The 11,862-nt window shown below is 29.3% G+C and overlaps 3 protein-coding genes across 5 annotated transcripts; 1 reads left to right on the forward strand and 2 right to left on the reverse strand.

Moving 5' to 3' along the window:
• Positions 1-281: 281 nt before the first annotated feature.
• LOC108738675 (general odorant-binding protein 19a) lies at positions 282-3,874 on the reverse strand. The gene is made up of 4 exons (XM_025977151.1): positions 3,711-3,874; positions 2,825-2,903; positions 1,971-2,023; positions 282-347 (listed from the first exon to the last, which is right to left on the reverse strand). Exons 1-4 carry the CDS (start codon positions 3,768-3,770, stop codon positions 282-284), a joined length of 258 nt encoding a protein of 85 aa, XP_025832936.1. The 5' UTR covers positions 3,771-3,874.
• Positions 3,875-4,107: 233 nt separating this feature from the next.
• LOC108738679 (protein SCO1 homolog, mitochondrial) lies at positions 4,108-6,047 on the reverse strand. 2 transcript variants are annotated; one of them, XM_018472210.1, is made up of 5 exons: positions 5,753-6,047; positions 5,514-5,682; positions 5,244-5,441; positions 4,981-5,186; positions 4,108-4,335 (listed from the first exon to the last, which is right to left on the reverse strand). In XM_018472210.1, the coding sequence occupies exons 1-5, from the start codon at positions 5,822-5,824 to the stop codon at positions 4,186-4,188; spliced, it is 795 nt and encodes a 264-aa protein (XP_018327712.1). In that variant the 5' UTR covers positions 5,825-6,047; the 3' UTR covers positions 4,108-4,185. The 2 variants fall into 2 exon arrangements, with proteins under 2 accessions (XP_018327712.1, XP_018327711.1); XM_018472209.2 differs by having other exon boundaries at positions 5,514-5,700; positions 5,753-6,045.
• Positions 6,048-6,113: 66 nt separating this feature from the next.
• On the forward strand, positions 6,114-9,252 carry LOC108738673 (prolyl 3-hydroxylase sudestada1). 2 transcript variants are annotated; one of them, XM_025977159.1, is made up of 6 exons: positions 6,114-6,513; positions 6,594-6,952; positions 7,016-7,294; positions 7,810-8,113; positions 8,209-8,420; positions 8,974-9,252. In XM_025977159.1, exons 1-6 carry the CDS (start codon positions 6,372-6,374, stop codon positions 9,235-9,237), a joined length of 1,560 nt encoding a protein of 519 aa, XP_025832944.1. In that variant the 5' UTR covers positions 6,114-6,371; the 3' UTR covers positions 9,238-9,252. The 2 variants fall into 2 exon arrangements, with proteins under 2 accessions (XP_025832944.1, XP_025832945.1); XM_025977160.1 differs by having other exon boundaries at positions 6,116-6,513; positions 8,221-8,420.
• The last annotated feature ends 2,610 nt before the right edge of the window (positions 9,253-11,862 follow it).

The following is an 11,862-nucleotide window of genomic DNA, read 5'->3' on the forward strand; positions in this document are numbered from 1 at the left end:
TCAGTCAATTTCTTTCTGGCTTGAACAGCATTTTTACCCTTTCTGTAGTAAAACAGTAAGATATGTCGAAAATGCTGCTTATCGCTCTCCATATTTAAAAGGGCACCAACCAAAAACTACTGCGTAGAATTAATTGGAACTTTTCACACACAAGCCTTGCTATATGGGCTCTCAAAGCATATAAAAATTAACGGTTTAAATGTGAAGTTGGGTGCAAAAGAATACAATTAAGTCCTCTGTCGGGAAAAAACGAAATGACTTTCCGAACAACCCTATATTTATTAATAAGACTGCTTTCTGTTATAACTTACCAACTGTCCCATACGTAAAACGCACTCGAGATAACACTAGAACAATGATTGGAATTAAGAAAATACTTTTATAAAAGTTTTATTTTAAAATACGCACAATATAGTAGATACCTAATAACTGAAAAGATGAAACATAATCTTAATTAACATTTCGATTACGATTTCAAGACATTAGTATTTTTTTTAATACATTTCAAATTAGTTGTTTTAATTTTAAGATGATATTGTTTTAATTCTTAATGCAAGCGGTTATGAATCCTAACTAATATTATAAATGCTAATGTGAATTTGTTTATTTATTAGCATTTCACACCTTAACTATTCAACCGATCATCATAAAATTGTGTACACATATTGTCAAGAATACAGGAAAGGACATAGGATACCTTTAATAAAAAAAAAAAAGAAAACTGTTCCCGAGGACTAGAAAAATTTCTTTTCATCTCGATAAAGAAGGATAGTATTTACTGTCATTCTACGTAAAACGTATGTTTAACCTGGAATATTAACGACTTTAAGTTTTATCCTGATGATCCTGATAAGGACTATTTAACAAATTATTGTATTTTCGTTTTTGATGATCTTTGACACGTATTTAGGACATCAATGTTAGCGAAACCGCGGGTAAAAGCCTATATTTATATCCAGGGTGACTGGAAATTGCTTCTATTCCTCTTGGGAAAAGAAGCTATCACTAATTAGGAATGATTTAACCTCTTGGGGATCGAAAATGCGCTATTTTCGAGAAAATCTACTTCGGTTTTCAAAATGTAACACATTTTAACACACAACATAATATCTACATGACAGTAAATTTTGTGGCTTTTAGCTTTAGGAGGGTTGGCCAGTTAGTAAAAATTGAGGACAAATTTTTTTTTTAAATTTTGAACTCCCAAAATTCGAATTTTTGTAACAATAAAACCGAAGTAGATTTTCAGTATTTCCGATCCCCACTTGATAGATGTTAAATCATTCCAAATTAGTAATAGTTTTCTTTCCCGAGAGAAATACGAGCAATTTCGAGTCACCCTGAATATTTTAATTTGGGAGCTGTTTGTTTTAAATAAACCCACATAGTACATAATTCAATCTGTCTGCCACTTTAAGAATATCAAACATTCCTCAACACCCTGTATTAAATGCAAAAAATTCTTTATCTATGTGTATATGTTACAGACTGTATTTATACGAGTTTTGGGTTACAAATACGAGGTTTGATCTAAAAGTAGAGCAGATTTTGTAGGTACATATTAAAATTGAACAAATCAGTGTTACCACAAACCGGATATGCATAAACGTATAAGTTCTAAGAAGTAGTCAGTAAAGGTAATTCAGAATCTCATGGACCATAATCATGGGTTGCATAGTCACAAAACTCCGCCCTCCATGGGCACAATATGGAACTCTCTAAGGTGGGAGGAATGTAGATGACCTTGTAGAGTAGAATAGGTAGAGGTATAGGCATGAAAGCGCAAAAGACATGGAGGTGAAAAATTGATTATTGAAAAGAAGAACTAACCCTATATTAGATTAGTTAGTCAATAATTATAATGACCATTTTCATATTCCACTATCACCCCTGCGCCTTCACGTCTCTTAGTAGGTATATATTTCTTACACATATGAAGCACCTTATGAAGGATTTTTTTTATAACTTACCATCACTTTTTCATTCTCAGCAAAATCGCCATTGTGTATATTTTCTATCAGTTCTAATAAATAAAATAATATCAATTTTAGACAAGCACATAATTTATTGATTAAGTTTAAATATTTTACTCACTGTCGGATATTTTAAGTTTAGGTTGACAAACATTTCTAATTAGTTTTGCAGCATTCTGAAGTTGAGCTTCGTTCATTGGCTGAAAATATCGTCGTATAATTACAAATTAGAATTCACCCTCACCAAGATTTATAATCAGCAAATTACTCTTGACTAATGTTTTGTCATTATTTAGTCACCATGAGATATATTTATCTAAAATTTTCAATCTAAATAGTTTATAATATAGATGCATTAAATATAATTTANAGTTCTAAGAAGTAGTCAGTAAAGGTAATTCAGAATCTCATGGACCATAATCATGGGTTGCATAGTCACAAAACTCCGCCCTCCATGGGCACAATATGGAACTCTCTAAGGTGGGAGGAATGTAGATGACCTTGTAGAGTAGAATAGGTAGAGGTATAGGCATGAAAGCGCAAAAGACATGGAGGTGAAAAATTGATTATTGAAAAGAAGAACTAACCCTATATTAGATTAGTTAGTCAATAATTATAATCGCCATTTTCATATTCCACCATCACCCCTGCGCCTTCACGTCTCTTAGTAGGTATATATTTCTTACACATATGAAGCACCTTATGAAGGATTTTTTTTATAACTTACCATCACTTTTTCATTCTCAGCAAAATCGCCATTGTGTATATTTTCTATCAGTTCTAATAAATAAAATAATATCAATTTTAGACAAGCACATAATTTATTGATTAAGTTTAAATATTTTACTCACTGTCGGATATTTTAAGTTTAGGTTGACAAACATTTCTAATTAGTTTTGCAGCATTCTGAAGTTGAGCTTCGTTCATTGGCTGAAAATATCGTCGTATAATTACAAATTAGAATTCACCCTCACCAAGATTTATAATCAGCAAATTACTCTTGACTAATGTTTTGTCATTATTTAGTCACCATGAGATATATTTATCTAAAATTTTCAATCTAAATAGTTTATAATATAGATGCATTAAATATAATTTAAGAGTCATTAATACAAATAAAAAATAAAACAAAGGTAAATTATATTCGGAGTGCAAAAACACTGGGAATTATTTTACAAACTGTATTCAAACTGCTTGACGATATTTTAGAGGATTGGCAAAAGATACAGAGTTGTATTACACCTTACATTGTTATTTATTGCTATTTATATTATTTAGTTTTTATTTTAAGTCTGAATGTTAGTAAATTCTGCTTGATATAGTAAAGTTAAAAAGCACCCCTACTTTTAATAGAATACTGCAACGTTTAGACAAAATATAAATAGATATAATAGGTAGGTACCTTAAGTATTTATATTATATTAGGTACCTGTACCACTATAAGAAATTGAAATGAAATAAGTACTGAATAAACACTCTGTATGTTAAAGCAAAATCGGCTTTAAATTAGGCAGCCCAAAAAGCACTAAGCCACTGGTTCAAATCGACACTCGCTTAGCAAATGAATAAAACGTTATTTAAATAAATTTCAAAATATTTTTTTATTCTTTTAAGAACAAACACAGCTTAGTAAGAAAAATCATCATCAATCAATACTTCGTAAGTCAACAAAAAAAGAAAATATATGTTTCAAATAGATAATAAGTAGATTCCTTAAAAAAATATATTATAACTTACCGTAGCTTCAATTCTATTAAAACTAAAAGCACAACTTAATAACAAAAGAAAAATTCTCATTTTAAATAAAAAAAATCAAATCCTCTTCTTTTCTAAAGCTATTAATTACTTATAGAACGGTGCTTACGATGGAAATTAATTTTTATGTAAGCAGACGCCTTCTCAAAATCCGATATTAATACTGGAAAGGAGAAAAAAATGATATACATTTAATTACAATGGCACAACGTTAATTTCCCTGATATGTGTGTATGACAGATATAATTACCGCTAGTATTATGAGATTGCAGTTTTTTAATAATATATTTATAGCAAGATGTCATAAGCAGGTATAATCAAATTAACATTACTTAGAAATGTAGTAATTTGTAGTTGGAAACGGAAAAAAAAGACACTAATAGATATAGATATATATTAATCTTTACTGAAATGAAAAAAGCTTAACAGCTAACAATTTACAAGGTAAATACATGGATTACAACCAACTCTTCTTATTTAATTGATTATATTTTAACATGTTTATTTTAATGGAGTCAGCCATTTCTTTGGCATTCCTCGTCTGTCCGTAATAATCCACAAAATTGCCGTCGGGATTCACTAAATACATTATTATCGTATGATCGACCTGAAAAACATTTAAGATTTATAGAATATACAGAGTGATCAAATGATATATAGTCAAATATAAATGGCAAAGCGACAAATTTGTAAATAAATTGAACGTTTTAAAAAACAAAAAAGAACCGGTAAATAGGAATAAATTCTTGACTCACGAAATGAAATGGAACTCATTAATAACAATGCTCAAACTCAAAGAAGACAGTGAACACGACAAAAACTGAAATACTAGAATCAAAAGAGGAAGGAACCACAAAAAAGAGAAGACAAAAGAGATTCATACTTATAGGCGCTCCACAAGAATACATACATTTTCGAGAAATTTTTGGGGAATAAAGATCCGAGGTCTTCCAAGCGAACATTTCGCGAATACCTTGTATATATGGTCGTGATCAGTATCGAATGAAAGGTACATTTATTTATGTGTGCAGAAAAATCAAAAACATTAAAAAAGTTCATAGTGGCCCTGTTCACGTGACTACAAATACACATTTGTTTTTCACAAATAATTATATATTTCTATGCATGTATACTAAAAATGAAATGTTGAAATTAAATTGAAATATTAACATTGTAAATTGAAGGACTTAGTTTCCATTTACAAGAAAAGATCCTAGAATAAAAGTGAAGGATTAAAACTTTGATAACTTACAATATAGTCGTTATCACTGTCTTTTGGTCCAGCACTAAAATAAACTCTGTATGCTTTGCATGCTTTAGCTACTTGTTCTTCAGTTCCTGTTAACCCTAACAATCGGGGGGTAAACTCATGGCAGTATTTCCCCACTATCTCAGGTGTATCCCTCAATGGATCGACTGTTATAAATAGGGGCTGTACTTTTGGACAATCTGAATTATCTAAAAATTATTTTTATTAAAACTCTTAATTCCAGATAAATTATAATTCATTTGTACCAAGAATATTAATCACTTCTGCCATTTTTTCTAATTCATCAGGACAAATATCTGGACAATGTGTAAATCCAAAGTAAATCAAAAGCCACTGTCCCAGGAAATCTTCACTTTTTCTTAGTTTGTTATTAGTATCAACTAATTCGAAAGTTCCTCCTATTTTTGCTTTGCCAAGCATTCTTTGTCTTTCTTTAGCTTCCACTACAAATTGAGCATTAATAGTTTAAATCATAAAAAAAATCAATTGTTATAAAAGAACAAAAAATTACTGACTTTCGTCTTTCCTTTTTTTTAAATGGTACATCCACCCCATAAAACCAGCTCCAATAACTGCTGTTACTGTTAAGCTTTTCCATGTTATTGGGCCTTTACCTCTCCCTGGTGCTGAATCTTTGGCTTGAGGTTTTTCAGAACAGAACTCTCTTCGAATATTAAAACTACCCTGTCTTTTAAAGGAATACTGTTTGTCTTAATTAGCAATTAGTAGATATCAAATGGGCAGTAATACATACCAAACTAAATATACTGCTGGAATCTCTTGCAAAATTACGCAATATAGGACAAAGGCTATTTGCTTTTAACATTTTTTTACCTTACACGTATATAAAACTGTCTTTACCAAAATATAAGTTTCATTTCTGGCATTACCTAATAACCTGTTCTGCAACTTAAAAATGCCTTCCGTCTCGCCACAATTGAATATTAAACAATGTTTTGTAAAATAACCAGTGTTATAGCGATAATACTACTGGTATCAAAATTGTTATAATTGAGGTTAATATTGAGGTTATAAACAAAGAATCCACAGTGTCTATGAGGCATATGTTGAATAAATGTTAAATGTTTTTTTATTTAATTGTTATCGTCAATAATTTTATTACCAGTTATCTAATTCAGAAATAATGTAATTTATGTGTAATTTCGTGAGTTTATTGCTTCTCAAGTTTAAAAAGAGTTCAGTTGAAGTTTGCAACAGTTACAAAGAAGCTACTTTGGAGACACTTCTTCCAGCTAAAGATAAGTCCAACCATAACCTTAAACTGTTTACATTTTTAAAGTATTGTCATAACGTGTTTTATCGAGATTTGTTTAATTAAACGAGAATAAGAAATATAGTTACATTTTGTAAGGATGGGAGACGGAAATTCAGAGCAAGACAATATAACGGAAAACGGCAAAGAATTGGATGAAAAAGCTGAAGTAAATAGTGAAAAACAGGGCTCACATTGTAAACTACTTGCTGCTTCGCACAGTGAGAAGTCTCTAAACAGCCGTAAGCGTAGTATCATTTACTACATCGTTTACTGCTTATTTTTAATACTTATTTTGCAGAACTTACGTCTATTTTTACAGATAATCAAAGTAACGAAGAGCCTCCTTGTAAACAATTCAAAAGTAGTGTTAATATAAATGGGGATTATACCAATGAAAAGTTCATTACCAAATTCAAGGAACACTGGAATAATAGCAAACCCTTTCTATTTAATAATTCTGAACTAATTGTTAAACCTTTTAAAGTAACTATATTACCTAACTTTATTGAAGACAATTTTTTATTAACAAAGATTAGAGAAGAATTTAATGAAATTGAATGGCACAAAAGGAATATGGACCTATATGAATTTCTTCAGTCATCTGACTTGAAACATTTAGGAAGCTCCAAATACATTTCTATATTTTACAAATTTCTTGAAGAAATTGCCATGAAATGGGTAAGTAGATAAATTTATTACAATGTTAATTTCTGCTCTTACACCAAGTAGTGTTTGTTTTAGATAAGTGACATAACTGGCTTAGAACTTGTTAAAGTATCTGCTACATGCAGTTTATATGGTGATACTGATTATCTTCTCGTTCATGATGATCAACAGGAAGACAGGATGGTAGCATTTATTTTATATCTAACTGAGCCCGATTGGAAGGAAAGTTATGGAGGAAATTTGCAGTTATTAAATAAAAACGAATTTAATGAACCTCTTGATGTTGTAAGGGATATTTTTCCATCAAACAATCAGTTTGTATTTTTTCAAGTAACAAATGACTCCTATCATCAGGTGAATATATATCACTAAAACCCTGTTAAAACTTCCTTCTTCCTGTACTGTGAATTTAAAAGTCATCCTTTGGTTGTATAGACCTCACACGAAAATGTTAGTTTATTATGATGATGATGATTGAAGAAGGTTCTTAAAAAAACCAGCACGATTAAATAAATTAAAGGTTGCTCATGAATTTTACAAAAAATAAAAAAAGTTAGTTTTTCTTGAAATTTTTGCTTGAAAATGTTTAAACTCTTTCAGATGAAGGTTTCGTGAGTACTGCATAGTTGTGAGTTGTATAGAATGAAAGGTACGTTTATCTATACATGCAAATAAATCAGAAACATTAGAAAAATTCGTCATGGCACTGCCCACATGACTAAAACTTCAGTAAAATCATTAAGACTTTCTTCTGGTCTTGTTACAGCGCCTTTCAGTATCCCATAATTTTTTCCTCTGTTATAAAAAATACTTCAGTTTTGTATTTTTTATTTTAATCAACAATTTCTAATTAAACTAATTTTATTTAGGTTTCTGAAGTTACCAGCAAAAATAATTGCAGGCTAAGTATAAATGGTTGGTTTCATTCAAAATTGCCACCTATTTTTCAAGCACCATTATATAATCCTCCCACTAATGGTATTTTTTCACAACACTTCATAAGCCCTCAAGAAGCTGATATCGATTTATCAGACTGGATATCTGAAGAATATTTGGATGATAAAACAGCAGAGGACATTCAAGCTCACATTGAAGAAAACTCAGAAATATCCTTGTGCAGTTATTTCAAACAAGTTGTCATTCAGACAATACTTGAGGAATTAAAAATAGACGGTAATTTTAAAAATTTAATTTGTTTAAAATAATCAAAACAGTCAGTCAAACATAATATTATACTCTTTTTTCTTTTATTTTAAAAGTGTATTAAGATTATCTTTTAGGAATACATTGGACACAAGTAGGTCCTCCAAATAGATTTCTGTATTCCAAATTGGAAGAAAAAAATCTTCCTCATACTTTAGAAAGACTGTTACTATTATTCAAATCTGAACAAATGTTCGATTTATTGAAAAAATATACAGACTTAGATTTAAAGTGTTTGAAATATGAAATGCAAAAATGGACTCCTGGAAATTACATGGTAAGAACTTTAGTTTTGATGTAAATAAGTTTATTACTTGTTGTCAATGCCTGTCACTGCAGCATATTTACTTCAGCATTTAATCCCAAACTTGAGAACTTTCAAGGAATCTTAAATATGTTGTAGACAAGATCTGTATGGTTTATCTTTCTCTTCCACATTTGTGTTTTAATTCCAAAGATCGTTTCTAAAGAATAAAGTTTAGATATCTTCCATTTACTTAGTTCCATGCTTCTTTCTTACATTACTAATATAACAGTAACAGTGCTTAACATATATGAAAGAAGTGCTTTTTGTCTTTCACTCTCACTGTTTGGTCAGCGGTGAACAGTCTAGTATAAAGGTGGTTGTCATTTATTAATTTCCATTTTCTAGATTTCAGTTTCCAATTTAAACAATTTATGAAAAATACTAATACTCTAGTAAATAGCCCTGGCGAAGTCCTTTTCGTTTATCTATAATTCATTTCACAGTTATTACATTTTTCATAAATTCAGAAGTGTTTTTATTGGAAATATAATATAAACTTATTTTTTGCGAAATGTTATTTTAGTTATTATCTGATTATGACTGGGCTGAAAGGAACGAGTTGGATTTAATTCTATATCTTGGTTGTACTGATCCAAACTCAGTAATTGGTGGAAGAACTATGTATGTATCAGTAGAAGATGAAGTTCAACAAGCTTTTATAACTGTAGAACCACAGGAAAATAATCTTAATATAATATTTAGGGATACAGCAAGATTTACAAAGTATTTTAGTAAACAAAGTACTTGTAAATGCTTTTATATGTTAATTTGTTCATATTCTGAATAAATGTTTGTAAGCTTTCATGATTGTTTTTTTCAAAAAATATATTTTCTTCTTGTGTGAAAGAGAAAGTTAAAAGAGAGTATTAAAGGCGAAATAATACCGCCATTAATTTCAAAACAGGCGCGGCAAAAATAGAAACTGGTATGTGACAAAGTAAAAGCTAAACAAATTTAGTTTAGGGAAAAAGTATCATTAATTAATTTAAGAAAATAGTTGTCAAATAGTTATTTATTTACTGACGCTTTTAAAGGATAATTTAATTCGTAATTAGTTAAATTCAACATAAACAATATTTGACTAGATTAGTACCTACATTATCTATGGTTGGTACAGCGGTTGATTTTTAGTTCTCTGAAGCTATGGCAGTCGTGCCGCGAATGTCTTGCGAGTTCGCGTTTCGTTTTAATTTGACTGTTTTAACTATGTTTAACTGTGTTAGTGCCACAAAAATAATTAAAAGCTAGTGATGATGTAAGTTTACAAACACCGATTTCGTTAATACACAATATTTACCACTGAAATGTTTCTACCCGTTAAAAGTTTTGGAACATTCCACTTTCAAATATTTCTGTAACAGGCTGTTGCCCAAACAGAGCATTTTATTTAAACTATATAAAGTATGTTTGTTTTTATTGGTAAATCTTTGATATTTCTAACTTTAGATAAAATGTAATTAAAATTCACGTTTCTATAATGTTATATTTGTTAAATGTACAGAAAGTATTATTGGAGATTTATAGAGTGATTCTCGAATCTAAAATGAATTATACATTGGGGTACGATTGTACCAGTATATTACAAAACAGTAATTAACCGTTTGCATTTTCTTAATTTTGATCTCAAACAAATAGTCATTATACTAATATTTAATAAAATTGAAATACCTACAAAGCATTTCGTAGTTTTTTGCTGTAATAACTACTATAAAGTAAACTACTTCTTAAATAAATAAAAAATAACTCGATGTTTATTCTGATTTTTATTAACAGAAACTGAGAGTAAAAGGAAAAAGAATGATGACAATAAGAACCAATATTATAATTGCTCTGTATCAACTAATTACAGACTCCTCTTTTCTGTAGTCTGAGTAATATACATATTCAACAATACTATTATCAATTTTCACACTATTATTTAGAAAACTAAAGGTTGACAATGTCAGCTTTAGTTTTCTTGATGACAAAGTAAATCCATTCTAATTGTACTGAAGTTTAACTCGTAACAGGTGTAAATTCAAAAGTTTCTGTATGTATTATTGTATTACTCTAAACTTTTCACTTGGTTGTTGTGTTGTGAAGAAATTTATTTCTTTTACTTTTGTTTTTAAGTTATCAACTTTTATTGTGAAACATTTGACTATGAGTTTAAAGTATCATAGGTACATGGAAGATGTTGATATTTTTTAGAAATTTTTAGTTGCTCTTAAATTTGATTTGCTTTTAAGTATGATCTTCAACTTACTTCTAAATTAATAATTGTACTTCTCCGAGGCATAGTTTAGTTGGGTAGAGTTTTTGTGACAAAAAATGTAAGGAACCTTTATGGTGAAACTTTATTTTGAAAATATTGCATTAGTGTAGTAACAACAATAAGAATTAGATAACGTTATAGTTAAAATACTCTTTATTGAAAATAAACAGTTTTAAACACATTAACATAAACAGCAGACAAATACATAATAGCAATTTGATAAGTGATAACAAATAATAATGAATAGAACATCTAACATGCACAACTTTTACGTTTGGCTTGCAGCTGCAACGTTTTACAATAACATGTAATAAACTGGGAAAGTAAGAAACGTTTTTCTAGCGATTTAAATGAAAAATATATTCTCAATAGTTAAATTATTATTGTCCACATCAGGTGATAAAAATATTTTTACACCTAGGTAAAATCGCATTATTTCAGGAATTCCTTTTAAATATCATCTCTTATTTATAAAATAGGTAATAAACTACATATTAAAGAAACAATGTAAATAAATTGTTTCTAATGGCCACTAAAGAATATGTCAATATTTAATAACAAATCGTATTAATACTCTACAAAAGACTAGGCCACTGCAAGCGTACAAAAGCAATACAGGCAACGTTTTAGTATTTCCCCTGCAATGATTACCTTTTTTATATTCAAACCGATGAACCTATGTGGGGTTAAATAGAAGTCAGTCTTGATAATTATAAAGACCATCACAGCCGACAATTTGGATCAAACCAAGTTCGTAAAACTACATAATCTGATAATTATTATTATTAAAATACTACTTTCTAGTTCCTTTCGCGTTTTAATAAACGACTAAGATTAATCTAACAAATGCATTAGGATTTCTATGATCGATGAAAAAATTCCCTCACCTCTGTTTAAATTTTTAGCAATATTAATAAGTCATTACCTCATTAACTGCACTTTTTGTTAATTGGTAAGTAATACTGGTAAATGATATTTTATAACAATTGAAGTTGGAAGAAAGGTATTATATATTTTACAAATTGTAATAGATATACATTTTACATGATAACGCAATTTTTATGAATTCGAAATTTAAAAGATACTTAGGTTGACTGGACAGTTTAATTTTAGAAATTGGAATGTCGCTGATTTTTATAGTTATTAAAAAAATGCTCT

Source organism: Agrilus planipennis, unplaced genomic scaffold (assembly GCF_000699045.2).
Source record: "Agrilus planipennis isolate EAB-ADULT unplaced genomic scaffold, Apla_2.0 scaffold121, whole genome shotgun sequence".
Lineage (NCBI taxonomy): Eukaryota > Metazoa > Arthropoda > Insecta > Coleoptera > Buprestidae > Agrilus > Agrilus planipennis.